A 14,179-nucleotide genomic window follows, 5' to 3' on the forward strand; every position below is an offset into this window, starting at 1 on the left:
AAGAAGAGTTGTATATGATGCAACGCGAAGGTTTTGTCGATCCTGAAGGTTCTAACAAAGTGTGGAAGCTCCAGCGATCCATCTATAGACTGGTGCAAGCATCTTGGAGTTGGAATATACACTTTGATGAGGTTATCAAAGCATATGGTTTTATACAGACTTTCGGAGACGCCTATATTTACAAGAAAGTGAGTGGGAGCTCTGTAGCATTTCTGATATTATATGTGAATGACATATTATTGATATTAAATGATATAGAATTTTTGGATAGCATAAAAGGATAGTTGAATAAGAATTTTTTTAATCAAAGACCTCGGTGAAGCTGCTTACATATTGGGCATCAAGATCTATAGAGATAGATCAAGACGCTTGATAAGACTTTCAATGAGTACATACCTTGACAAGATTTTGAAGGAGTTCTAAAATGGATCAGTCAGAGGAGTTCTTGCCTGTATTGTAAGGTGTGAAGTTGAGTAAGACTCAAAACCCGACCACGACAGAAGATAAAGAGAGAATGAAAGTCATTCCCTATGCCTCAGCCATAGGTTCTATAAAGTATGTCATGTTGTGTACCAGACATATTGTGTACCTTGCCATAAGTTTGGCAAGGGGGTACAATAGTGATCCAGGAGTGGATCACTGGACAATGGTCAAAATTTATCCTTAGTTACCTAAGAGGACTAAGGAAATATATTTCTCGGTTATGGAGGTGATAAAGAGTTTGTCGTAAAGGGTTACGCTGATGCAATCTTTGACACCAATCCAGATGACTCTCAATCTGGATACATATTGAAAGTGGGAGCAATTAGCTAGAGTAGCTCCATGCAGAGCATCGTAGACATAGAAATTTGTGAAATACATACGGATTTGAATGTGGCAGACCCGTTGACTAAACCTCTCTCACAAGCAAAACATGATCACACCCAAGTACTCTTTGGGTGTAGATCACATAGCGATGTGAACTAGATTATTGACTCTAGTAAACCCTTTGGCTGTTGGTCACATGGCGATGTGAACTATGGGTGTTAATCACATAAAGATGTGAACTATTGGTGTTAAATCACATGGCAATGTGAACTATATTATTGACTCTAGTGTAAGTGGGAGACTGAAGGAAATATGCCCTAGAGGCAATAATAAAGTTGTTATTTTATTTTTCCTTATTTCATGATAAATTTTTATTATTCATGCTAGAATTGTATTAACCGGAAACTTGATACATGTGTGGATACGTAGACAAAATACTACGTCCCTAGTAAGCCTCTACTAAACTAGCTCGTTGATCAAACATGATTAAGTTTCCTAACCATAGACATGTGTTGTCACTTGATTAATGGGATCACATCATTAGGAGAATGATGTGATGGACAAGACCCATCCGATAGCTTAGCATAATGATCGGTCAGTTTTAATGCTATTGCTTTCTTCATGTCAAATACATATTCCTCTGACTATGAGATTATGCAACTCCCTGGATACCCGAGGAATGCCTTGTGTGCTATCAAACGTCACAACGAAATAGGGTGATTATAAAGATGCTCTACAGGTATCTCCAAAGGTGTTTGTTCGGTTGGCATAGATCGAGATTAGGATTTGTCACTCAGAGTATCGGAGAGGTATCTCTTGGCCCTCTCGGTAATACACATCATAAGAAGCCTTGCAAGCAAAGTTACTAATGAGTTAGTTGCAGGATGATGTATTACGGAACGAGTAAAGAGACTTACTGGTAATGATATTGAACTAGGTATGAAGATACCGACGTCGAATCTCGGGCAAGTAACATACTTATAGACAAAGGGAATTACATATGCTGTCATAAGGTTCGACCGATGAAGATCTTGATAGAATATGTAGGAGCCAATATGGGCATCCAGGTCCTGCTATTGGTTATTGACCGGAGAGGTGACTAAGTCTTGTCTACATAGTTCTCGAACCCGTAGGGTGCACACGCTTAGCGTTCGCTGATGATATAGTACTATATAAGTTATGTATGTTGGTGACTGTCGGTGTCAAAACTAGCAGATCTCGGGTAGGAGGGCCCAAGCTATGCGTCTAAGGATCAATGGTAACAGGAGGCCTGGGGACACGATGTTTACCCAGGTTCAGGCCCTCTTAGTGGAGGTAAAACCCTACTCCTGCTTGATTATGATTGTTGAGTATGAAGATTAGAAGAGTTGATCTACCTCGAGATCGTAATGGCGAAAAAGTTGCCCTCTGCGGACTAACCCCTCCAGCTTATATACAGACCGGAGGGGGTCTATGGAGTGTACAAAGTCGGTTTATCAGGGAAGAAAACCTCCGGACTCTATTAATATTCTTGCCGTCCACGTGTTGAGAAGTCCCATCTGGAGACGGTAGATGATCTTCGACTTGATCCTGTACGGCCCATCCAACCCGGCCCGTACTCCTAGGCCAGACTCTTGAGGACCCCTGAATCCAGGACTCCCTCAGTGACTGAATGTTGTTCGGAGTCCCGGATGAGATCACGAACAAGACGAGGAGCTCTGGAATGGTCCGGAGGTAAAGATTCATATATAGGTTGATATGGTTAGGCTAAGGGGTCAAGCCCACATGGCTATAGGTCGGTGCAAAAGAAAGTTTTGCGGAGGTCAGAGGACAAACGCCGGAGACCCTAGCGCCGAGACCCATGGCGTCTGGGCCAAACGCCAAGGATTGTGGAGTTTGGTCCTGGAGTCCGAGTGGGACTCTTGCCTTTCGGGCAAAACCGACTTTGAGGAGGCTTTTGCTCCAAGTTTCGACCCCAGGGCTCAACATATAAATAAAGGGGCAGGGCTAGCACCAAAGACACATCAAGATTCACCAAGCCGTGTGCTGGCAACCCCGTCCCCTCTAGTTTATCCTCCATCATAGTTTCCGTAGTGCTTAGGCGAAGCCCTGCGGAGATTGTTCTTCACCAACACCGTCACCATGCCGTCGTGCTGCCGGAACTCATCTACTACTTCGCCCGTCTTGCTGGTTCAAGAAGGCGAGAACGTCATTGAGCTGAACGTGTGCTGAACGCCGAGGTGTTGTACGTTCGGTACTTGATCGGGACGGGTCATGAAGGTGTACGACTACATCAACCGCGTTGATAAATGCTTCCGCTTAGCGATCCTCAAGGGTATGAAGATTCTCTCCCCCTCTCGTTGCTATGTATCTCCTAGATAGATCTTGCGTGAGCATAGTAAACTTTTTGAGATTGCATGTTACGTCCCCCAACAGTTTGTTCAGTGGCAGGAGATGTTCCCGTCGACTGCGAGGCGCCTCTGTTGACTTTGTAAAATCTCAAGATGCTATGCCAGCTCGGTCTCTCGGAGGTGCTGATAGGCGTAGGGTGTGCGTGTGTTCGTTCATAGTGGTTAGTATATGCTCGTGTATGAAAGTGACTTTGATTGTACTGTGTTAAAAAAGACATGCAAGATTCAGTCAGTGAGTAAGATTTTACAAAGATTGTTGTTTCCCTTTGGGCCATTTGGTGGGCAAGGAGGAAAGAAAAGAATGAGGAGTTGTTTTAGAGTCCACTTCCACTTTTGTATTCATTCAAAATTATATCACTCAACTAGATATGTTGCCGCAAACACCAGAGAAGAAGGTGGGGAGAGAGGAAAGAACTAGGAACAAACGATGGCTCAAAGGCCCTGGGGGTGGCAATGTTCAATGTCGATGCTACAGTTTCAAAAAACACTAATATGGGAGTGAGTGCAACGATTTTCCATGATGAACATGGACAGTACATCGGTGCCTCCGTTAGGGCATCCCCAACAGCAACCCTCAAACCAAACCGCCCGCGGCCCGGACGTGTTGAGCCACCCAATACAAGTTTGTATTGGTCCACAGGACGGTCCAGACGTACTTTCTCCCGCAAAGCGGAGACGAACATGGGGGAGGGGGGCTTTGTTGGTGTCTGGACATCACCGACGCCCCTTCTGACCACCCTGGCCCTCGCAAACCCCCTCCCACCTAACCTGGGCGCGTTCCCACCTGGTGCCAGCTGCTCGAATTCATGCCTTTGAAAGAGCGGCCGCTCGACATTGAAGAAGGCTCAGGGTGGACACGACCTCACACTGCCTCCGCCATTGAAGCGGCATGCCGGCTGAGGGCGCAGCCCGCTGCACGCCTGACAGAACACGCGTCCTGGCCGCATTCAAACTCCTCCATTAAACCCACATGGAAGGCAAGAAACCTACTCGAGCCACACATATGTTCACGAACATGCGGCATTATTAAACACAACGACGGGCAAGCTCCTCCCATCCGCCGCTATTTAAGGGAGGCCAGATGCTGGGTGAAAATCACACCACTCCGACCCTCTCCATCTTCTCCTTCCACCATTTTCTCCACCCTTTTGGTGGCATCTGACGAGGAGGAAGAGCAGTTCTCTGGCATAAAAGCCAGCTGGGTGGGCCGCCGAGCCCGACGGATACGAGCGAGGCAGCTTGCTGCTCCACCTCCCTCGCCTAGCCCGACGAAACAAGTAGTTGCCGCTCCAAGTCGGCTGCGCCCTGCCAGCAGAAGAAGAAGCCGACTACGCGGAGATCGATGAGTCGATGGCCAGGCGTCTGCATCCATCGCCAACACCGAGGGAAATAGAACATTGGAGGCCGCCGCCGCTTGGGTCTCGGGAAGACCACCACCGGCGCGTCGCCAGCTTGTACAGTCAGTGATTTGTCCGGTTCGCTATCTCAAACCATCATCGGCCCCTGTCTGGGCTCCACGGAAGCGGGGGAGCCCCCCTCCCCTCCGGCTGAGCACCCTCTTTGCCATTCCGATGAGCGGCGCAGTCGGATATAGGGAAGATACAGGGGAAGAATATACCTCCAGGGCTTCCGGTAGTCCGATGAGTGAGCTGCCGGATGTGAGGAAGACAAAGTGATCCGCCGCGGTAGGCCGTAGACTAGTGAAGTGTATTCATGTCGTGGGAATGGAGCTCCCCGCTGCCAGACGTGCACATAGTTTTACCTTTTTTTTACTTCAAATATGTCTAAATTGTACTAGCAAATTGTATGTGCTTTGCACGTCATTCAAATATATATAAGCATGGGAAAATACATTTGAATATGTATTTCCTTTCGTAGAATCATATTGCACAAGTCCAATTTCTCGTTGGCACAAGATCTTAAGATGACAAGGGTAAGAGTAGCTACGGACTGTTTGGCCACAGTCAACCAAAAGAGTGAGTTCATGGAAAGATCGGCGACCATTATTGGAGATATCAAGCAGAGATCGCAAACGTTTGTTGATGCAGAAGTGATTCATGAACCGAGAGAAGCTAATTTTGAATCACACGATCTAGCTAGGGCCTCGGTCTGTCTGACCACTGGCCGTCATCTTTGGTTCTTCCACCATACCATACCAGACTATGTTTGACAAACTACCCAACTAAATTTGCGGCTAGGTGCATGTAGACATATTGATCAAACTCATGCGGACCTATCTTCTTCTGCCCATCTTCTAGCATCAGGTCGTACTTCCAGCTATCACCTCCGTCGACGCTGTCCACGAGCTCCCGTCCCTCGGCCGCAGCACGCCGGCGCTTCGCCACCCGGTGGATGACACGCTCAAGGGCCACGTCCACCGCGTCTTTGAAGGTAACCCCCTTGGCTGCAGGGTCCCGGTACATCACGGTGGGTATAAGCCGGATGACCTGCTCCCGCATCCGCGCCACCTTCTCCGACGGTATCTTACTCAGCACCTCCTCGATGCTAGCGTTCCGGCCGACGTCGCCGGCGGGGATGAACACGGAGTAGCTCCGATAGTCTCTGGGCAGGTGCCAAGTGTACTGGAGGTAGGCCGACACCGGGTGGAAGAACACCGGGATGCAGCCGGCGAGGATGGCGTCGAAGGTGGACTTGCGCGTGTACCCGTCCCCGCGCGGCTGCATGCAGAACTCGGCGCTCTCCAGCAGCCGCATGGCGTGGCCAGCCGCGTAGTGCCCCGGCTTCGTCACAGCCGACTTGCCGAGCAGGGAGCACTGGCTCGACCGGCCGCACTGCTTGATGATCTGGGCCCGCACGGTTCCCATGTCACCTCCACGGGGCCCGCCGGCGAAGCACCATAGCAGGCCGCGCTGCGCATGGCGCATGCGGTCTTGCCAGTCAGTGACGTCGGCGTCGGACGAGGGGTGGAAGTGCGACGGAAACGGCACGGCGAAGTCGTGGCCGTGCCACGGACTGGCCTCAGTGGTTAGGAACGTGGCGTTGCGGATGGCCGGGTAGGTCATGAGCGCGTTGCCCCAGCCGTCGGCGTCGGGGCCGCGGAGGAAGTCCCACGTGCCCCGCCCGGAGACCAGGAAGTGGTCGCGCCCACCCATGGCGCGCCACTCGGGGCGCTGTTCCAGCCAGTCCACCAGGTCCCGCGACAGGGCGTCCCGCACCGCAAGGTCTGGGTTGTCCAGGTGCATCGCCGCGTCGAGCCCGGCGTAGAACGGGACGTACACCGCGGAGGCGGCTGCGGGGTCGGCCGTGAGGCACTCGTGCCGCCGCATCCGGGCATGGAAGATGATGCCCAGCATGTACTGGTCGGTGTTGTAGGCGCCCCGGTCCGGCAGCCACCCGCCCTCGTCTCCGCCCGTCCACGTGATGGGCGGGCCGAACCCGTCGTTGGCCACGTCCTTGCACACGTCGGGGGAGCCCGAGATCCGGCGGCACTGGCGGACGAGGTCGGCGTTGAACCGGGGCGGCAGGTCGTACATGTACACGTACCGGCCGGCGCACGGGTCCTGGCGGAAGATGCGGGACGCCGAGAAGAAGGCCGACGCTCCTCCTGCCGTGGCGTCGCCTGAGGATTGGACGCCGGTGGAGAAGTGGTGGAAGAATACCAGGGCCCACGAAACGGTGTAGAGGAGGCCGAGGTAGAACAGCCGGGACGGCCGCCGGGCGCCTCTCTCCGTGTGCTGCTTGCCGTCGACCACGGCCGCGGCGTCGAGTTCTCTGTGGATGTTCCGCGAGAGGGGCCTCATCGTCGGTGGTGCTGGTGCTGGTGCTAGATCTGCAAGCTGCTCCAACCAATGCAACCAAGAACTGGTTCAGCTGCGTGTGCGCGAGCACCTGAGAAGGATTAATTAGTGCGTACAGTTAGTAGAGTACACAGCCGTTGACGCAGTACAAAATCCAAACAATATTTCATTATGGCATCGAGGTAAAAATTCAATCCAAGCTCGTACGTACGTGCTTGTCGAGTTGACTTCACTAATGGCACCACACATGCATGTTCCCCAAAATGCTAAACCTAGGCCCTGTTTGGTTCATAAGTCATAGGACTTTTCTAGTCTCAACTAAAAAGTCCATAGTCTCTAAAAAGTCCCTAGTCCCTCCCTAGAGGTTATTAAATGATCATGTTACCCCAACGAGATACCCAGCACGGAGTCGGGCACACCTCCAAGAAAGAAAGTTAGGGTCGTGCCTCTCGCCGGCGCCGGCGCAGGTCCGCCTCGTCTTCGGTGGCCCTAGGGCCATGTAGGCGCGGTGGATCCTGGCAAAGGCCAGCGGGAGGGCTCCGTTTTTAGTCGTTCTTTTCAATCTTGTTAGGGTTTGTGTCCTACTCAGGAAGGCGAGACGGCGGCGGCTCCCTGAAGATGGAATAAAGGTCTTCCTGCCTAACCCATGTTCCGGCAGTGCGTCTAGCATCGTTGGTGGACTTACTCGGATCTCGTCGTTGTTCGTCTACGTTCGTGTGTCTTCGGTTTGGATCCTTCCGATCTACGTTATTTTTCATCGGCGGCGGTTGTTGTTCTGGGGTGCTGGTCCTATGGGGCCTTAGCATGACAACTTCCCGACTATCTACTACAACAAGTTGTGCCCGGCTCCGGCGATGGAGGGGCAATGACTGCGGCGCGCCTTCGGCTCGCTTCGGTGCTTGTAGTCGTCGCTAGGTGGTCTACGAATCTGGATGCAATTTTTATTTCTGGTATTCGTTGTACTTCCATGATTGAAGATGAATAGATTGGAAGTTTTTCCGAAAAAAAATGTTCATGTTACCCCTAGTATACAGAAAAATAATAAGCAAACAACACCATGGGGCGGCGGGCAATGGGTGCAGGAGGGGCATTGTTGGAAAAGTCACAAAATAGACTGAGAGTCTTCTTCATTTAGTCTCAAAGGCAAGTTTTAGTCCCTAGTAGTCCCTTCTGTTTGATTAAAAAATCTCTAAGAGGGACTTTTTCTAGTTACTACACCAAAAATTTTCTCCTTAATCTCAACCAACTCACCCATGAAGAATTTTCTCCTAGATCCTTCGACTAGCTTTGGATCCTGGGCGCGCACAGTAACTAATTAAGCTTTACTAATTAAATCTGAGCCGTTATTCTCGCGATACAAACCCTCAGCCTTGATGCCAGAATTGGATCCGCCGCAACACCTCTGAAAGTCTGGATACCGGTTTCACTTAGTTAATGCCACTGGATCGGAGGCTCAAAGAAAGCTCGATCAGATTGATAGAGTAGGGAAGTCACAATTTCTGTTTCATCAAAAAAGGATTATATGGTGAGCAAAATTATACTCCAATAAAACTCATTTTGATGCAAAATCTAGTTTTATTAGGCATTGGTCATCTAGTCATCCATAAAAAAAAATGAAACACGGGGCAACCGCATCGTCTGAAAGGCAGTGTGGGGGATGTCCACTCCATCAAAGATATAGGTCTTCGCGTGGAAGCTTGTGATGAATTCGCTGGCCACAATGGAAATTAAAGTTTCTAGGAAATTAGAGAAATCTGACTTGTGTTTCTTATGTGGAATGGACCGAGAGGACATGTTCCATGCATTCTGGTTAGGTTTTGGCGTACCAAGCGTGCAGAATTTCAGATGTCGTTGGTTGAAGTGGTGGACACCGGCGCTGATTGGCTGCTTAATCTTTTGTGTAACTTTGATACGAATGAGCACCTCCGGCTGCTGATGACACTTTGGAGAATATGGCATGTACGCAATGAGATCACACATCAGAATGAGCCACCACCAATATATGTTTCACAACGCTTCATATCTAGCAACATCAACTTCCTCTTATGCTTACATCAACCCCCCATGGAAGACGGTTGCCGAGGGAAGATGATTCTCACATGCAATAACGCTGTACGCAAGAAGGAGAAACAAATTTATAGTACATATCAGCGGAGGGGCTCCTGATCGATGGACCAGACATCCAGACCCACACCTGGATATGGAACAAGCTGAATGTAGATGGGGATTTTACTGTGGAAGCAGAGACAGAGGGGTGGGCATGGTCCTCCGAGATGAAGAATGCTCGTTTGTTTTTCTTCATGTCGTTTCCTGCACGCTTGTACCGGCACGGTGGAAGCTGAGCTCTTGGCCTGTATGAACAGTATTGCCCTTGCTCACAAGTGGATTTCAAAGCCATTTGTTATTGATACAGGCTCGAAGATAGCTGCCAAAGCGTTCATGCAACGGGAGCCCGTCCGGTCAGCAAATGCATCTACTGTTGGTGAGATCAAGGGTCTCATGCAGCAAGATAGGGATGTTATTGTTTCGGTCCACTATTACACCTGACCTCTATTAAGCCTCCCAAATCGCATACGAAACATCAGAGACGCTTCAAAATAGAACCATTAGCAGAAATATATAGGGAATGTCTAGGACACATCTAGATGTGCTCTAGTTATTGCACATCTAAGTGACTCAATCAAGCACAAAAAGGAAAAGGAAAAGGGAAAAGAAAATACCCACATGAATCTCTATGTAAGATCAATGACAATGGACTTAGATGTGCAATACTTATGGCACATCTAGATGTGCTTTATCAAAACTGATATAAATAAATATTGTGTGCGATAGTTGGGGCATCACGCACGGCCTGAAAATTTAAACTGTATGCGGTATAGTACAGATGGGTGATACGTCTCCAACGTATCTATAATTTTTTATTGTTCCATGTTATTATATTACTCCCTCTGTAAAGAAATATAAGAGCGTTTAGATCACTACTTTAGTAATCTAAACGCTCTTATATTTCTTTATGGAGGGAGTATCTGTTTTGATGTTTAATAGGCATTTATATGTTATTTTATATTATTTTTGGGACTAACCTATTAACCGAGAGCCCTGCCAGTTTCTGTTTTTTTTGCCTATTTTAGAGTTTCGCAAAAAATGAATATCAAACGGAGTCCAAATGGAATGAAACTTTCGCGATGATCTTTCTTGGACCAGAAGGAAAACCAGAAAACTTGGAGATGAAGTCGGAGACGCAATGAGGCGGCCACGAGGCAAGAGGGCACGCCCCTACCTCGTGGGCCCCTCGTGGGTCTCCTGACCTAGCTCCTTCGCCTATATATACTCTTATACCCTGAAAACACCCAGGGAAGCCACGAAACCACTTTTCCACCGCCGCAACCTTCTGTACCCGTGAGATCCCATCTAGGGGTCTTTTCCGGCGTCTTGCCAAAGGGGGATTCAATCATGGAGGGCTTCTTCATCGACACCATTGCCTCTCCGATGATGCGTGAGTAGTTTATCACAGACCTATGGGTCCATAGCTAGTAGCTAGATGACTTCTTCTATCTCTTTGATTCTCAATACCATGTTCTCCTTGATGTTCTTGGAGATCTATTTGATTTAATATTCTTTTGTGGTGTGTTTGTCGAGATCCGATGAATTATGGATTTATGATCAGATATATATGAATATTATTCGGTTCTTCTCTGAATTCTTATATGCATGATTTGATATCTTTGCAAGTCTCTTCAAATTATTGGTTTAGTTTGGCCTACTAGATTGATCTTTCTTGCCATGGGAGAAGTGCTTAGCGTTGGGTTCAATCTTGCGGTGTCCTTTCCCAGTGACAGTAGGGACAACAAGGCACACATTATATTATTTCCATCGAGGATAAAAAGATGGGGTTTTCATCATATTGTTTGAGTTAATTCCTGTACATCATGTCATCTTACTTAATGTGTTACTCTGTTCTTTATAAACTTAATACTCTAGATGCAGGCATGAGTCGATCGATGTGTGGAGTAATAGTAGTAGATGCAGAATCGTTTCGATCTACTTGACACGGACGTGATGCCTATGTTCATGATCATTGCCTTAGATATCGTCATAACCTTTGCGTTTTTTTATCAATTGCTCGGCAGTAATTTGTTCACCCACCGTAATATTTGCTATCTTGAGAGAAGCCACTAGTGAAACTTATTGCCCCCAGGTCTTTTATCCATTATATTGAATCTCGTTTACATCATACTAGTTTCCGATCTACTATTTTGCAATCTTTATTTTCTGATGTATAAACAAAAAAACCAAAAAATATTTACTTTACCGTTTATCTATCTCTATCAGATCTCACTTTTGCAAGTAAATATGAAAGGATTGACAACCCCTTTATCGCGTTGGGTGCAAGTTGTTGATTGTTTGTGTAGGTATTCGGTGACTTGTACATTGTCTCCTACTGGATTGATACCTTATAGTTCTCAAAATGAGGGAAATACTTATGCTTCTTTGCTGCATCACCTTTTCTCTTCAAGGGAAAAACCAACGCAAGCTTAAGAGGTAGCAATGGGTTGAAAAAAAGAATCGTTTGCGAAGTTGTTAGGTATCACCCACCGTTTAGAAAAGAAAACTATGTGCAATATATGACCCGCAACTTATGGGGACCCGTGTGTGATTATGTACATAGGGTTCACACCTGGCTACAGTATCACTCCCCTTCTCCACTCATACAACCCCCCTCCCCCCCTTCTTCCTCACTCTACATCTGCTAGTCTCATTTGTTAGTCTGCCAAAGTCGTGAGCTCGACGAGAGTGTCGCCATGACGACTATCCCCGCAGCATGCACACTTGCGAAACACACCGCACCGCCACCGGTCGCCTTTGCCTCCAGCGCCATCAAAGTTTGCTCGCCAACTGTCTACCAAGCCTGATTGGGGTTTTCTCATATGGAGAACCAATTAAGCGATACTAAATAATCTTCATCCATATGTGTCTTAGATTTCATAGTAACTCCATCTGTCGCCGCCGTGTTCAAAACTAGTTCGAGGGTTTTTACTTACTAGTATGCAGGGAAACACCTAGTCAGTATGGCCTCGGCCAGACGATGAAATTGTTCAATATCAACCTTCCAGAGGACGTCCCGTCACGCACGGTTTGCATCCCTCTGACCCGGTTTTGGTTATTCAACAAGCCATGGACTGATTTTTTCTATTTCGTACTAATCTGGATGCGATACAATTGACTGAATACATCTGATGATTTTGCCGAGTACGACATAGTTCTGCTTTAGGATAAATTGGGAATATTGACCACTTTACAAATATAGTAGTGCTAATTTTGGATAAAAGGAACCGTGCAGATTGACTTCAAACTGTAAATCCTTTCTACAATATATATTAGGTAATTTATTGTTCTACTCTTCTATGAATATATCACTCATATTTGCATTTTTTTTATAGCAGGTAGCTCATATTTGCATTACAAAAGTTATACAAATTGATGGTAACATCACGAAATTTGCATACTAATGTGCTCATATTTTTTGTTATATCTCTTTTTATATTTTTGTTCTTAATTTCAGTAACACATTATATATCTTAATAACAAATATACCAAATATTAATTAATTATTTATTTCCTGCAGTATATCCATTGCTTTTTTTTGCGGGGGTAAAAGGATTGTATTACTCTTTTTTTTAAGAAGGAGCAACGCGCTTTATTTATGTCTCAATGTTTAAAGGGATACAAAGATGATCTGGTGGATCGATGAGCCACAAATGTCGGCCAATATCAAGGGTAGTAGCCATTCTAGCTAATCTATGTGCCTCACCATTGCTAGCGCGTTGCTCGTGGACGAGCTCACAGCTTTGAAACTTCTGTTTCCTTTCGTTGATCTCTTGTAAGATCATGCAGTATTCGCCGAGATGGATTGGACTCTTCAGGTCGTTGATGACTCTCAGACAGTTAGATGCAACACGCACTTTATTCACAACCCAATCCTCGGCTAGAGCGAGTGCCTCCCTACAAGCAAATGTCTCCAATGTCGCTGGTTCAGTCAAACCATGAAATACAACAGCCGAGGCCCCCCAAAAAAGTCCGGTCTCACTCCGGCATACAACGCCCACTGCCCCAACGTTGGATGACTTGGCCACCGCACCGTCTACATTTAGCTTTGCCTCTCCCATTCCCGGTGGGATCCAGGCCTTATCATGTGTTGTAACCGAAGCTCTTGCAAGTCTAGCAACTTGTTGTCTCGCTGGGATCTCTTCAAGCTCCTGCAGAAACTTTATGATGAATTGATGTGTGGATAGCGGGCTCTGTAGTTCGTGTTCGTGGATTGCCTTTCGCCTAGCCCACCAAATAGCCCACAATGTAACTAATACCGAGATGAATTGGTCCTTGCTGAGTGTTCTGCAAAGGTTAAACAACCACAGCTTCGGGTCGGTCGTCTCATCGCCATAAACAGGAAGCAACGAGTCATCGTCTCGCAATGACCAAATGCACTTTGACATATTGCAGTCTAGCAAAGCATGTCACCATGAGTCCACTGCAGCCCTGCAAATCGGACACACCTCCTCGTCCGTCATGTGCCTCCGTTTTCGCTCCTGACCCATTGGTAGCGACGCCCGTGCAAGTCTCCAAACAAATATTCGTAACTTAGCCGGGACCTTAACACCCCACAACATCTTCCACTGACGTTCCTGTTGTTCTAAATCCGAGCTACCGAGCTCCCATTGAGCCAATTTTCCCTTCTGAATTTTGTCTCCACCACTAGACGATAACAAGAACATACTGAGAACACCCCACTCTTTTCATACTGCCACGCATAGAAGTCCTTTTGTTGTTTGTAGCTAATAGGAATCTGACGTACTATCTCTGCATCCATGGGCAACAAGTGATTCTGTAGGCTCTCTTCATTCCATGTTCGTGTTGCGTGTGATATCAACTCCGAAACCAGTGTCGGTGGATTAGCTGAGATCGTACTGACCGGTCGCATATTGTAACTACGTGGCAGCCAGTTGTCATTCCATATGTCAGTATCCTCCCCATCACCGATCCGTTTAGTCAGCCCCGTCTTGAGAATATCCCGCCCTTCACAGATGGATCGCCATATCTGGGACGGCCGTGATCCCACTTCAGCAGCCAGAATATCGGAGTTGGGATAATAAACAGATTTCAATATGCGGGCACTGAGTGAGCTTGGGCCCTGGAGTAATCTCCATGCCTGCTTTGCTAGGAGAG

General features: G+C 47.5%; 1 protein-coding gene across 1 annotated transcript; it reads right to left on the reverse strand.

The window, feature by feature from the left end:
- Positions 1 to 5,371: 5,371 nt before the first annotated feature.
- Positions 5,372 to 6,958, reverse strand: LOC119279084 (xyloglucan galactosyltransferase KATAMARI1 homolog). Its single transcript, XM_037560482.1, has one exon. It carries the CDS (start codon positions 6,956 to 6,958, stop codon positions 5,372 to 5,374), a length of 1,587 nt encoding a protein of 528 aa, XP_037416379.1.
- Positions 6,959 to 14,179: the final 7,221 nt, after the last annotated feature.

This window comes from Triticum dicoccoides, chromosome 3B (assembly GCF_002162155.2).
Source record: "Triticum dicoccoides isolate Atlit2015 ecotype Zavitan chromosome 3B, WEW_v2.0, whole genome shotgun sequence".
Lineage (NCBI taxonomy): Eukaryota > Viridiplantae > Streptophyta > Magnoliopsida > Poales > Poaceae > Triticum > Triticum dicoccoides.